Raw genomic sequence first — 15687 nt, 5'->3', positions numbered from 1 at the left:
TTCAACTCCTTTGGGTAAGTACCAAGGAGCTCAATTGCTACATGTATTTATTGGAGATTGGTTAAGTGACAACAGGCGAAAGAGAGTTTCTAATATATTGATTGCTTTAATATGAAAATTAGGCTTTATTAGATCAGTCCTCAGGGTTGGGGGGGATTGTTTATCCTCTTTGGGGAAATGTCTACGCATTTTTAAATTGGACTGTTTGTCTTCCTTTTGTTAAGTTGTATGAGTTATTTATATATTTTGGAAATTAACCCTTAATCTGATGTATCATTGGCAAATATGCTCTCCCATACAACAGGACCCCTACATCCTTCACTCGGACTCCAGGTTCTCTCTGCTTTCACTTTCCACCGTTCTCCTTACAATCTTTTCATTGCCAGAATAATCTACTTGAACGTAACTCATATTTTGCCAACTTGCTGCTTACATCCTTCCATGACTTCCCCTTATGCCTAGAATACCCCTGACCATCATCTAGAGAAGGTCCTCCATATTCCGGCCCCTGGTTTCCTCTTTGATGGATCCCTCCCTGTCACTGAGCAGCACCTTTAACTTGTAATGTTCTGCGCCCAGGTAAATGCCAGTAATTGGAGTTTAGAACCTCCAAGTCATCAAAAGATACCTCAAATAAATGTATAATGTGGGTGTGTTTTTTAAATGTGATTTCTATGCAAATATGCCTTTGAATTTAAGTCACCTGTTGTGTTTTTGTTGTTGTTGTTGTTATTGAACCCAGTTGAGACTTGGCTACCTGGCTTTCATTTTTCCCCACGGCGGCTCATTCTGCCTTCCCATTTTAGGGATCAGGTCACATGCCACTTCAAATGGGCAAATTCTGTCCTCCCAATCCAGATCATCCCTCAACTCCTGTCACATTATATTTCTCAGAGCACTTATCTCTAATCAAAATTATTTTTTATTTACATATTTATTTTTTATTATCTCTACCTTTTCAAGAATATATGCTCCATGAAACTAAGGACATTGTCTTTCTTATAAGCTACTCAGTAGAAACTAAGTGTTTGTTAAATAAATGAATATGTGTGAATAGCTCTGACCATTGTTTTTACAAGACCGCCTTTTCTCTTTCTAATTTATGTACACTGATTGCTAAGTCTTTTTATGCCATTCAGTCAAGACAATAAATATATAGTCCCCTAAATCCATCATGCTCTTGAAGATATATTCATTTTCTTTGATTAAATTAAGCTCTGAGATTTAAAAAAAAAAAAATTCTACCAGCACCTTTGGCCTCTGCCAGGAGCGTTTCCAGCTAAGGATTTTTAAGCCTTAATCTTTACTGAAATTAGATGGTGGCAGTTGCTAAGCTGCCAGCTGTTAACATGATCCCTGCAGCAGGAATACAGCCTACTAACCTGAATGCTGTGGTCTCTAAAAACTCATAGATAGCCTTTAACCATGTGGGCATGGGCAGGTGTTGAACAGGTTGGCAATTGAAAACAAAATGGGAGGTTGCCCAGACCAGGTGCGGACACCTCATGGGACCTGAGCACCTTCAGTTACAGTGACCTGTCATAGGTCGTGATGCCAGAACGCTGCTGCCCTCGGATTTAAGTCTGTTTAAACCCCCCAATTCTCAACAAATCCATTATTTTTGAGTTGTTAAGAGCGGATTGGGTTCAGGCCATGGCGTGTATATCATTGCTCTGTCTTTTGCTGAAAGGATTTTTCATGGCAATGTCGTATAATTATATGAGCTGTGTTCCGTAGTGTACTAGTTAGCTTAGAGAGGAGAAAACAAATACTAGATCAGAATAGGTCAGGCCACCTGTTACTCTGTCACTCCCTGGCATGTGGTGATGGGGCAGAGGGAGGGCCGCAGACTGCCTCTGAGGCAGGGGGTCCCGCGGGGGGGAGGCCGACGGAGTCCTAACGAAGCATGCCCGACTCCGGAGACCAGGTTCAAAGACGCAGATCTGAGTTTATTGTCTAAGTGCAGCAACATATATAACATTCCAGACCAATCAGCAGTTTACACCATCCTTAGGGCAACCAATGGTAGGAAAGATCAGGGTACTATGTAGGGGCTCTAGGGGGCTTACTCAGGCGGGCGCTGCCACTTCCCGGTGTGCCAAGGAAGCTTGTATAGGCGGAGTGCGCTCACGCCATTGCATCTGCCACTGCACTGAGATAAATCTCCTGAGCTCTTCCCACATGCCTCCAGCTAGGAGCACAGTGGGCAGGGTGACCCCCTGGTCCCTGTTGTTTGTCTCTGAGCAGCTTCATGTAACTGTTAGTGCCAACCCATGTTGACATTTCTTTCAGAGTGTAGCTTCTCCACATTACCCTTCCTCTGGATCCGGCCTGCCAAGGGGTAGCTGGGAGGTATTAGCACTATTCAGAAGGTTCCCCTGAACTGGCCCTGCAGGCTGGGTGTGGGCTTTGCCTCAGGAATGTGACTTAGCATGACCTTGCAAAAGTGAAGGGCACAAGTGAAAGTCATTGGAGACACTAGAGGAATTCAAAGAAGCACAAAAGGCAGCATCATTTTCTGGAAATAGGTAGTTGCTTCTGGAACCAACGTATTTGAAAGCCAAACTGCACGTGTTCAGTTGTCTCCAGGGTCGGATTTCATAATTGCCAGTGACAGCTTTGCTAGTCGTTGGTGTTTTGTTCCTCTTCCAGCTGCACTCTTCATTAAACTCGAGGCCCAAGTATCTGTGACGGATTCGGGGTCTGTCTGGTAACTTTTGAGGTGTTAAAATGAACAGAATATTAAAAAGAAGAATGAAATAAAATGAGTATTTAATACTTTATCATGTAAATCAACATGGCTTCAGAAAGTAGGTGATTCCCCTAACGCTACAGGTTTTTTGTTTGGGGTTTCTTATGTAGTGCCTCTAAAGATCTTAAAATTGGACTTAAAATTTTATCCATCATGTTAAGAAACAATTGTATTATTTAAAGCTAGTTCAGAGTACCATACTCAAACCTGAAGCATAACACAGCAACTGGACCTTGTGCTTAAGTTATATAACGAAAAGGCAGCATTGATGTAAGCATTTTATACATGTAAAAAGACAAGTAGCCTTTGACAGGAAATTTTTAAGGCTAGCTCTTAAACAGCAAGCAAATTTTTAGCATTTTTGGTGGGTGACACCTGCCAAGTGTAGATTCTTTAATACATGACAATATATGAACATGATTTATGTAAAAAGTGTTAGAGATCAATTATTTTTTGAGAGAACAATAATTTTAAAGATATACATTGAAATATATATTCAAGATCATGTCCATTAGAAATAGCAGGAATAACAGAAAACTACAGTTAACAGCATCCCTACTTTTTTCTCCCTCCATTTCTTTTTTCATTTATGTATTCATTCAACAAGTATCTTCAATAACAAAGTCACTGTGTGTTTCATGTGAAGAGACAAACGATGAGTGGGGAGAAAGAGAAAGGAGTGAACCAAGTGAGGCTGGGAGACAGAAGGCCAAGACATGAAAGAAACCAGTCCCTGGGTCATCAACAGTAAAAAAGCATATGGCCAATTGAAATACCTTAATATGATTGTCTTCAGAGAGCTCTTTTCTATTGAAATAAACCCCCTTCACTGTGATTCTCTTTACTGTGCTTTATTTTACTTCAAAACAACTCACCACCCAAAATTGTTTTTAGATATCCTTTTATTTTTAATTCAGTCTTCTCCATTCTCACTTTGTGAGATTAATCTTATTCCTTTCTATTGTTTTCGTTGTTGTTGTTTCTGATTCTGATGCTGGTGATACTGTTATAGCCTCAAAGGCCTAGAAAATATCACTGTAGATGTTCAGTAAATATTTGTTGAATGAATGAATAAGAAAGAGAGGGAAATACCCATAAAAACACAGAGGAAGATATGAAAATTGTAAATGCACATGAAACTAAAGTCAGTTATTTACCATTCTGGCTAGTAAGCAATGAAGACGTAATTCCATATCTCTAAAGGATAAATAGAAAGGACCAGATGTGTCTTCCTAAAACACCAGATAGGAAAGAGCAATCACTTCAGTATTTAAACTATTTTGCTAATATGTCCCTTAAAATAATTGTGTACAATTATAGGTGTTTGTAAAATTTTCATCATAAATTTAAATAGTTACAATGGATGCAAGTTTGAAAATAAAAATATTAAATCAATAATAAATATGCCCAATGGAATATAAACATTGTTCTGATTTTATATTCACCTGTAGCCATTGCAAATTGAATATTATTTGCTTTTTCTCCATGAATTCTCATTCCCATGGCTCTTCCCCAACAGAATTTTATTCTTTTTTTAAACATATTTTTATTAATTTCATAGAGGAAGGAGAGGGAGAGAGAGATAGAAACATCAATGATGAGAGATCCCACAACCCAGGCATGTACCCTGACCAGAATTGAACTGTGACCTCCTGTTTCATACGTCAACGCTCAACCACTGAGCCACACCAGCTGGGCTGGAATTTTATTCTTAGGAAATAAGTATTATGCTTCAAAATCATCTTCATCACACTATCATGCTTCTCTGCAGTTAAAAAAAAAAGGCTACAAAATTCACCTGGGTGCAGCCATTTATTTCAAACCCCAATAAATCTTACCACTAAAAAACATCGTTCTCCCGTGGATGGGTGCCCAGAAATGGGAAAGGGCCCATTTCCACTGCCAACACTTACACTAAGCATTTTTTAAATGACAAAAAAATATTAAAAATATAGTATAGCCATATATTGTTTGCAGTCAAAGTCAGAGAGCAAGAGAAAAGAAAGGATGAAATAAAGGAATAAAAGAGACAACAGGCTATAGAAACAAAAAATTGAAGGAAAAGCATGAGGAAGATGCCACTAAGCAATTAAGGGTAAAGAGAAAAGAAGGGGAATGTAATGAAAAAAATTGTTAAACCTATTCATCAAAAATCAATTTCTAACTGGGAAATGGTCTTTATTGAATAAATATATATATTTTTTAAATCTACAAAACTAGACTAAAAAGTAAAAGCCTCTTATGTTGAAGTCCCACCTCCCAGTACTTCAGAATGTAACTTTATTTGAAAATAGTGTTGTAGGTGTAATTAAGGTGAGAAGCCCGGACCCCTAGTCCAGCCTGGCTGGTCTCTCAGAGGGAATTGGGGTACGGACATGTATCAGGGGAGATGGATTCAGAGGTGGAGATGATGCTCTATAAGCCGAGGAATGCCCCAAATTGTCAGCAAACCACTGGATGCCAGGAAAGGGACACGGAACAGATTCTCCCTAGTTAAAAGAAGGAACCAACCCTGCAGAAACTTTGATTTTAAACTTCCAGCCTTCAGAACTGCAAGACCAAAAGTTTCTGTTGTTTAAGCCAATAAATAAACCAGAGAATAGAGGTATCAGACATAAAGAATAGCATAGGAAAGACAGACAGCCCTTTCTCTAAAAAATAGCTCTGTCATTAGCTCATCTTATGCTAAACACCCAGATATTTTTTGTCTTGTTTCTCTCTTTGAACAAACCAAATCACTCAAACCTCATCTTGAAGAAAAATAACAGTGAAATTGGAACGCCTTGAACCAGTACAACTGGCCATGGCTCAGTAGTTGAGTGTTGACCTATAAACCAGAAGGTCACGGCTTGATTCCCCATCAGGGCGGATACGCAGGTTTCGGGTTCAGTCCCTAGTTAGGGTGCGTACAGGAGGCAATAGCTGTTTCTCTCTCATATTGAGGTTTCTCTCTCTCCCTCTGCCTTCCTCTCTTTCTAAAAAAATCAATAAGACATTTTAAAAAAAACGTAAAGGTTTTAAGTACGCAAAAAGTTATGATTCAAAAAATGGGTGAGGGATATATACATGTGAGAATATTATTATACTTCTGTTTATGTTTGAAGTATCCGATCCTGTTTGAAAGCTAACATTGCATTAAATCTCTTTATGGAAGAATAGTGGGACTTTGGACTAAGTTACTGTTCTTAAGTAAGAGAATGATCTTCTTTTTAGAATAAATAATTGAATGCGATGTTATTGATTATTGCTCAACACCATCCCCCACGAAAAACCCCACAATCAGACTTTTTTTCACAAGAAAACTGAAGCCTTCTTTAATAACAAACCACTGTGTGAACCACTGGGTTTCATCTGCAAGCCTTAGGCATAGACAGGTGAAAAAGTAAGTTCATCCACAGTCTGTGAGGTGAAAAAAGAAAAGAAAACCTTCAGAGTAGCAGGAACCACAAGTGTCTCAAGTTATTGGCCTCACTCTTTCCAAACAAGGATTTGTTTGTTTGTTTGTTTGTTTGTTTTCAAAATGGAAATAGCTTTACTTTATATAAATTAAAAAGTAATTCATAGTCTTTGGGAAAAAACGCAAAACACTGAAAAACTCTAAATATATAAAAGCCAAAGCGACCGAACGACTGGCCAACCGGTTGCTGTAACGCACACTGACCACCAGGGGGCAGACACTCAACACAAGAGCTGCCCCCTGGTGGTCAGTGCACTCCCACGGCCAACCTCCCACAGTCCCTCCCCCTGGCTGGCTGGCTGGCTGGCCCCCTTCTACCCCCCCCCCCATCAGCCCCAGTCACCAGCCAGGCCGAGGGACCCCACCGGTGCATGAATTCATGCACCGGGCCTCTAGTAATTTATAATAACCTATAATGTCTCCATCCAATAATAACCATTATTAATATTTTAGTATATATCCTTTTCTTTTATGTGTATGTATAGTGTTTACCATGAAATCACACTCTGTATTTTTGTTTTTAACCTGCTCTTTATCTTATAAGATATCTTAGAAATAGTTTCATGTCCAGAAAAATAAAATCTGTCAAATCTCTTTAATGGCTGTGGAGCATTATACTGTGTGCCATAAGGTATTTGAACCACTGTTGGCGTTTCTTCTATGCAAGGCTGCAGTGAACACAGTGCACAAGCATCGTTGAATACGTGTCCATGTGTCTCCTTGGGATATATTGTAGAAGATTGGCTGGACCGAAGGGAATACATAGTAAATAGTCGAGTATCAGTCAGGACGTTCCAGACAGGCCCGCCCAGAGGCTGGAAACGCAGGCAGGAGTGGATGCTGCAGAATGCTCTCTTCTCTGGGTAACCTCAGGGTCTGCTTGTAGTCTGTGGCGTTGCCTTTTACTTTCTCTTGGTACCCTTTAATAGGGACAATTCCTAAATTCTACTATAGTCCATGTCACCACTTCTTCTGTTATAATTAGGTCTTTGGCGTCCTCTTGAAGTCATGTGTGTCTGTTGAGAGATGGTCTTAAGTTTCCTTAGTTTCATGTCATGTTTCAAAGTGAGAAGATATATGATTCACAATAACCAAATTGTTTTTTTGTGGAATCCTGTGTGGTAGAGTATTTTGCAATTTAGATTTTACTGATCCACCAACATTCTTTTCTCCTGCTGGGAAGCAGCACCTCCCCTATTTGGGCAGGAGGGGGGGTGCGGGGGGGGGGCAGGAAGGCAGGGGCAGGGACTTGTAAGGGTCTGCCTATGTAGCATGTGAGCTCTTGACCCAAACAGGGCTGACACTGGTACCTTTGTACCCCCTTAGCTGCAGTGGTTGGTCCATATAGGGCCTGTGACCCCAGCTGGAGCAGTTGGGGAGCTGTCCACAACATGGTCTACCTCCGCAAGGCAGCATAGCAGGAAGCCAGTTGACCGGACAGCAGAATGCAGAGAGAGCAGGTCTTTTTCACTTAAAAGTTTGGAAGGAAGTACACTTGAAAGTGAAGTCCCATTATCATAGAAGTTTGCGAATGCTCCTAATATAACTCACTCCTAGAGATTCATGGCGTATGTTATCTTATTGAAGGACATAAAACCTGTGGTGAAAGAAGCCTGCGTATCTTTGTTTAACCCAGGGATTCCCACACTTGTTTTTAACATGAATACTTCTTTATGATGCTTCTATTAGCATCTCAGAATGCTGACAAGTGGCTCACTGATTTGGAAATGCCGGGGCCATGGTGTGGAAGGTACAACTGCAAGCTGACAGATGAAAGGCACCTTCATCTGGGAGCTCAGTTTTGAAACACGCTAACATTTAATACTTTATAGGAAAATAATGTTATGTTTTATTTGGGCAAAGAGTCAGAAACATCTAAAAGACAAATTTCATGCAACCAGTCTGCAAACTTTCTTCTCGTGCAGGTTAGCCAGTACACCTTTGCCATGTGCAGCTACAGAGAAAAAAAGTCTGAGCCGCAAGAATTAATGCAGCTTGAAGGATACACTGTGGATTATACAGATCCCCACCCAGGTAATTCTGAGTTGAATCACTTTCCCATCCATTCACATATTCATCAAGTTCTCATACACATCCTGTCTCTGTGGCACACTAAAAAACAAATTTATTTATTTATTTATTTATTTTTTTGCCATTCTGACCAAAAAAAAGTAGATGTGCTTACCACGGGATGGCTGCTGTTGTGTTGGCTGTTGTCATATTTTTATGTTACGGGCAGTGTGCCCTTGACTCAGTAGTCAGGTATTGCATGTTTTAAACATTCCTGCAGCACACCGGTTGAAAATCTCTGTCTTAGGACGAATATGAAGTGTGTGAAAGTTACTGTGAACAGAAAAATTAGATGAGAAATGGCATCAATGTTTACTTAAACTTCCTTACTGGAAAGCAAAACGTATAAGAGACAGAAATAGGGAAAGAAATGGCAAATGAATTATTATATGTTCTACCAATTTTGTCCCAGGCAACACATTCTTGTACTTCTCTTCCCTCCCTCCATATTAACACTAGATCCAGTACTAGACTCTTGGTTACTAAAATTGGTGAGGGAGTGAGTGAGTGAAACAACATGTGGAGATTGGTGAACTTAATAAAGTGGTATTAAGAAAAATATAAATAAATATAGAGATTGAGAAATTAATATATAGAGATTAACAATAGAAATCTGTGATCACATGCACTAATTTTGCATTCATCTAAAAAATGAAAAATATCTTCAGTGTGAAAGAATTTTGCAAAAGATAAAATACCGTATAATAAAAGTATCATATTTTTGCCTTATCTGTATTTGTTTTTTTCTGCTAAACTCATCACATAGTTCTGTAGAGAGAATGAAAAGCATGCCTACAGATAAGCACTTCTCTGACATGAACTACCAGACTATAGTATGCATTTCTATGGGGTGGGCTTGCATGTCTTGTACAATGCTACTGTGTCGTGGACTGTTGATTTCCCTAAGTTATCTTTAATTTGCAAAGCAATATGGAGATTTAATCCTTTCTCTTTTTGTCTCTCCTACAATTCTTGGATCATGGGTTTGATCCTCAACTAAAGCATTGAGCAGCTAATATCAAATTGATTTCTTTCCATGAGACCATTTAGTGAGTAGCATTAAAATCTGTCAATTGTGTGACTTTTCAGCGATGCCTTTCTCCCTCCACAGGCCTTCAGGGTGGTCGCATGTTCTTCAACGCTGTTAAAGAAGGAGACACTGTTATATTTGCCAGTGATGATGAACAGGATAGAATATTATGGGTCCAAGCCATGTATAGGGCCACAGGTCAATCTTATAAACCTATTCCTGCAATTCAAACCCAGAAGCTGAATCCTAAAGGAGGAACTCTTCAAGCAGATGCTCAGCTTTGTAAGTTTTATTAAAAAATAATTTGATTATCAATTAATAACCTTAATGAGATACAAAATTATCTGAGGCAAATTTGTTTAGTGTTATAGTTTACATCATGAACTGATTCCTAATTGAATAAAAATAGTTCATATTAATAGTCATAGAATTAGTTATCTAATTTTTCACACAGATCTAGAGTAAATAGTTTCCAATCATGAATTTGCCAAGCATTGGAGTATCTCTGGGAATCGCAACAGCATATACGAACATTTTCCCAAACTTCTCAAAAGAAATTTTATTTTAACTTTGGTAATTTTGTAGCTTTAAGTACTGCTGTGTCCTGTAGAAATTTAACTGTGTCTTATAGAAATAAGAAAGTATTGCAAAATGAAATTGGCATTGATTGGATTTCCGAAAACCAAAATGATGAACTATTACTTTCTAGATTTGTTCTTCATAACTCAGAGGTAACAGGGCTATTTTCTGTTGTAGATTGAAAAAAAAATAAAAGTCATCAAGCCAACTTTCTTTTTCTAAATATCTTAATATTTATGTCAATTTTTGAATGCTAATTTAAATCATTAAGAACTATATTTTTTGGCCCTGGCGGGGTTGCTCAGTTGATTGGAGCATCCTCCTGATACACCAAGGTTTCAGGTTTGATCCCCCATCAGGACTCATATAAGAATCAACCAATGAATGCAACATAAGTGGAAAAACAAATCGCTATTTCTCTTTCTCTAAAAATTAATAAATCAAAACAAATACATTTTTCACTTGAATTTATAAGTGATTAATAACAAATTATGTAATGATAGAAACAATTTCAAGCGTGAATTTTATAATCATTAGGCCAAAGGTTCTAATTTGTTCTGCTCCTTTGTAAAACTTCTCTAGTTTCTCCTGAAATAAATCCGTTTGTCTATAAATTTAAGCTCAAACAGTGACTTTTCAATCAGCACCTTTTACTCGCAAGATTCTTCTGTAGGGGAGTAACATCTTGACGTGCATTTTCTTTTCCTACTTGTTATGCTTCAAATAACTACTCCCTTTTCTTTTTGGCACCCTTTAGTATCACATCTGGACATCTTAAAGGCACTTTAGTCAAATAATTACAGATGAAATATGAACTCCAGTCACTTTTGTGCTTTGGGGTTAAATGATATACCTTTAAACTTACCACAGTCCATCATCATGTGATATCACTTGGTGCATAGTATGTGAACCCTACAGGAGTAGACTTCCATTTCTTCCCTCCTGGCCTCTGAGCTAGTCTGGTCATACATTTAACTTCTACCTTTGTGGGAAATCCCACAATGCATTGCTGTTAGCATTATTGCCTTAAACAGTTACCTTCTAAAGAAATTTAAATAATATGGGGAAATGGTATATACTCACCCTCTTCTGGTGCTCCTCATTCTCTTGGAGAGAGGTTTTATTTCTTCTTGAAGGCCTTCCTTTGCCTTTTCTTGCAGGGCATGTCTGATAGTGATGAATTTTGTTTTTGTTTTATATATGAAAAAAGTTTTTACCATTATTTTGAAAGACTTTTCTCTCAGTATTTTAAAGATTTTGTTCTACTCTCAACTAAGTTGCTTCCCCCACCACCACCACCACCCGCCATGAGAAGTGTGCTACCTTTTTGTTTGTCCCTTTGTACATAAAGTGTAATTTTTTCACTGGCTGCTTTAAAATTTTTCTCTTTGTACGGGTTTGGAGCAGTTTGATTATGATGTTCGTTGGTATGGTTTTCTTCATGAAAATGTTCTTGACCTTTATTCTAAGACACAGTTAAAATTAAGTTTCTTGAGCTTAATTGTTTGAGCCTTTCAGGTTTTGCTTTTAAGTTTTGGTGGGTGGAACCAAACAGCGTCTAATCCAGGATTACTTTTCCCCACTCATGGACCGAGAGTCTTCTTAAGGGCTCCACTGGTGAGCCCTGCATTTTGAGGTTTTATATTCTGACTGTTGGGAACAGGAGCTGTCCCAGGCTCTGTGTGCGTCCTGGGCACTGTCCCCTCCAGTCCTTTAGAATGGATCTGCCCCTGGCCTCCGGTGGTTGCCTCACTGGCGTGAGGTGATTAGGGTCTAACTGAGTCCTGAAGGGAGGGGCGGAACTGCAGGGCTCACCTCATGTTTCCCGTGGCTTAGGAATCTCTCTCCTATTTTGCCTGATGCCCAATGTTTTGAGAACAGCTTTTTTTCTTAATTTTTAGTTCTTTCAAGTAGGGAGGGTAAATCTGTTTTTATTTATACCATCCTGACCAGAAAGAAGTATAGTGATTATTTCTTGTAAGCTAGAACAAGATTTCTCATCCTTGGCACCGTTAACATTCTGGGCCAGATAATTCTTTGTTTCAGGGTTTGGGGAAGGTCTGTCCTGAGTGTTATGGGTTGTTTAGCACCTTCCCTGGCATCTACCCACTAGATGCCAGGAGTATGCCCTCCCACCCCCCACCTAGGTCTGACAACCAGAATATCTCCACACATTTCCAAATGTTCAAGAGGGCAGGGTTCCGATGGGAAGATTTATCCCCATTTGAGAACCAGTGAGTTACAATGACTTGAAAATTATTTTTGTAAAAATATCTCACTCATTCACTTTTGTTGACATCCTAAGTGCAAGGAATGCCCAAGGAGTGTTCCAAGCTCATGGATATCACCCATCTTGCACAGAGAGGCAAGAAATGTGCAAATTTCTAGAAATTTAAGGCCATGAAAATTAAGGCCATGACTCTACAATACAGAATTAATGAATTAAGGCTCTAATGATCAATTGATTCAGAGCACCATGCAATCTCTTTGTGGCTAAACCTTCTACTGTTAGATGTGTGCTGTCAAGGCAGTATTGGTCAGGCTAATTGGAACTAAATTTTCTTGCCCCTTGATTAACTTCTTCTGGAAAAGCTAACTGTTTTAACTTTAAAGATTTTGTTCTACTCTCAACTAAGTTGCTTCTAAAAAGCCAAACTGTTTCAGTTGGGTTAACTACAGCTTTCTTGTATTCTAGGCTTGTGGTAAAATTTTCCATTAGAGCAGACTCTGCTGTTTTATCTTTCTTTAAAGAGGAAAATAAATAAATAAAAAAGGAAGGAAGGGAGAAAAATGTGTTTCTGCCTCATGCGAATGAGAATGCTGAGTGTGGCCTGTCGCAGAGCTGCCACTGGGCCACTGCAGAAAGTCCTGCCCTAGTATTGCTCTCTTGGAAGAACAATTCTTAGAGTCATTCGTAGACAACAAGAAAATAATAAAATTAGTATGACTAGCTATAGAAAGAAATATATTCCTAACCCACTTAACGATGCTTTGTTTTTTAATTTTTTTGCTGACTGATAGCTGGTAAGGGTAAGTATTTTCATGGGGTTTTTTTTGTTTGTTTTTTGCTTCACTGTATAAAAATTAGGTAATGACACAATTTTTAAAGGAGTATCATGACCTTGTTTACAATGTCAATCTCCTTTTTTCTAGGTAAACCTAGAATATTTAGGTTAACTTTACCATTTATGAAACAAAATGCCTATTTTTGCCCAATAGAAAAGTAGAAACAACCTATTACCTGTCATTCATGTGGGTATAAAGGTAATGTCTGTAAAGATGATAAAATAGCATGCAAAACTGCTCAATAAGGTTAAATGGAAAAATGCTAAATTATGTTATGTGATAGTATTTTCACTAAGTAAAAAAAATTAAAAATATAGATAGAATTATACTTAAAATATTGACAGTGGGTGAATTTAAGTGGAAAGACTAGTTGCTAATTCATTTCTTCTCCTGAATTTTCTGTGTTATAACTTTAAAAAAGAAAGCTTGTTTTCAAAACTAAGCATACCAGATATTTAGGGATAGTCAGAACAAAATAATAACTAATAAAATCTAGCTTATTGGAAGACAACCTTATTATATTTTTAGGATATAAATAATGGCATGTTCTTATATATTACTCTGATAAGATAATCTATTCTTCTCTATTTCCTTGACTCTCAGGATATATAGAAATTCTGAAATAGGGTGGACACTGCCTTTAGCCTGACTTATGGGACATTCTTTAGTTAAACTATCCTTCTTTGCTGTCTCAAATTAAACTAATATGCAAGCACCTTATTTTTCATTTTATATTTTAACTCATGTATGTAGCATAATACAGTGTGTATGTTTCATAATATAGAATCCGACACAGTGCTAGTGGACTTCCAGTCAGAAATTAAACAGAAAAGTTACCTTCTTTTCGATTTTAAGCCAATTTTTAATCCTTAAATCAGAGTATAAATTTACATTTAATTATATAAGCTAATTTTCCTGATTGATCTGATAAGTTAAATTTCACACATAAGGTAAAATATGTCTTGCTTTACACTGAATATATTATTTTAACTAAATGTTGAATATTGGTGTACTTGGCCTGTGATTCTAGGTCTGTATGTGTTGATTAAAATTGTCATCATGTGAAAATATTACATGTTACTTGCTGCAGAAAGCAAGATGTGTAAATCCATACATCAGTTTTTAATCAGTTTAACAAAAACAAGCTAGGAAATCATTTGGGTCAATAACAGAGGTGTGAACAAACTTCTACTTAATATATCTGTCAGCCATTTCTCTTCGGTCTCAGCATAAAACATCCATACATAAAACACAAACATACCACCAGCATGATCTACTGAAAATTTTTAAAATCTATCTTTATTGTTGAAAGTATTACAGATGTCTCCTTTTGCCCCCATTGACCCCTTCCACCCTGCACCCCCCCCCCCCCCAGGTACAGCAATATTGTCTGGTCTGTGTCCATGGATATTGCTTATATGGATCTGCGTTCTTTAGTTCATCTCTCTCTCTCCCCATCATTACTTTCCTCTGAGATTGACGGATCTCGGAAGGAATCTACTTAAACTTTTAACATCAAGCTCTTCCTGTTAGCAGCTCTAGGTGTGCTATAAAGAGAAGTGGTGTGTACTTCTCTATGCCACTTTTAACTCCCTGCAAATTTTTCAAGCTCAATGAGAGTTTGCGCTTAAAGGAAAGTATGATCAGGTGTGGGTAGCAGTAAATGCAGCTCCAGGCCAGCTCCTAAACATAGGACAACTTTAAACGAAGTTACTGTATTTGAAAATGTTCATGGCTGCTTCGATCAGCTAAGGGATTTGCAGAGGAGGTGACCATTAACTAGCAGCACCATCTTCTGAGTCCTTTGGTACTCAAGTCCCAGTCTGGACACCTGGGTAGTCTCAATGCTAGTGAATGGCCACCTCTTCTCCTTCTCGGTGTAACAGTGCACAGTGAAGTATATTTGCATAAAATATTTTGAATTGTGCTTTCAGACATAGAAAGGAAGAAGTCGAGGAGCTTGATCTTTACAGCCTATGTTTTGAAGATGGGATAATCCCTAAGAGTACATTTTACTGTCATAGAATTATAACCATGGAGGGTTGTGTGTGTTTGTTTTTTTAGAGAATTTTTAGTGTGTTGTTTTCTCACTGTCACTATAGAATTTGTATATGTGACTTAAATTTCTATCATGAATATGATTTTTATCACTAATGGCAATCGCTGGCAGTCATTATCCCTTTATGTATATGACTCAGAAAGCCTAGTCACATTTATGGTTTAGAGTTATATTTCATGAGGAAGATGCCTCATAAAGTACATTTATTTTTGAAAATATGATTAATTATAGAAATGAACCATAGGTTCGTTTTTTTCCAGGAACTTGTATATTTTATTTAAGAACTGTATACCTATTGTTTTAAAATAGAAATTTTCTTCTACAAACCTTTATAGTTAATTGAGAATTGTGGATTTTTTTTTTCTCTATTACATATCCTGTTCTCAACAGATAAGCCATTAATGGGTGTTATTTTTAACTTCCTGTTATGACCTTCTCTGGTGAAAAAAATAATGCATAAAATTCAGCAGATGTTTTATAAAACTAGTAATTTAATTTCATAAAGGTGATACTCAAAGATTTTGTACTCAGCTAAATGCAGAAATAAAGGTTCTAAGATAATTTTTTTAAAATAAAACATAATCTTCTGAGTTTAGATGTGCCTTGCAGCTTTCAACAGTCTGCCTCATTCTCATTTGATATTATTTTGCATTATCATTCCATTCAATTTTATA

General features: G+C 37.7%; 1 protein-coding gene across 3 annotated transcripts in view; it reads left to right on the top strand.

Moving 5' to 3' along the window:
* Nucleotides 1-15687, top strand: part of CADPS2 (calcium dependent secretion activator 2) — a 480839-nt gene that overhangs the window by 321201 nt on the left and 143951 nt on the right. For all 3 annotated transcript variants that reach the window (XM_081101756.1, XM_081101755.1, XM_081101754.1), the window contains exons 10-11: nucleotides 8135-8243; nucleotides 9391-9591. In XM_081101756.1, the coding sequence (XP_080957882.1) occupies nucleotides 8135-8243; nucleotides 9391-9591 (310 nt within the window). The remainder of the gene's footprint in view (nucleotides 1-8134; nucleotides 8244-9390; nucleotides 9592-15687) is intronic.

This window comes from Myotis nattereri (genome assembly GCF_964212035.1).
Source record: "Myotis nattereri genome assembly, chromosome: 11".
NCBI lineage: Eukaryota > Metazoa > Chordata > Mammalia > Chiroptera > Vespertilionidae > Myotis > Myotis nattereri.
The sequence above is the reverse complement of the archived record's forward strand: the minus strand, read 5'-3'. Positions and strand labels throughout refer to the sequence as shown.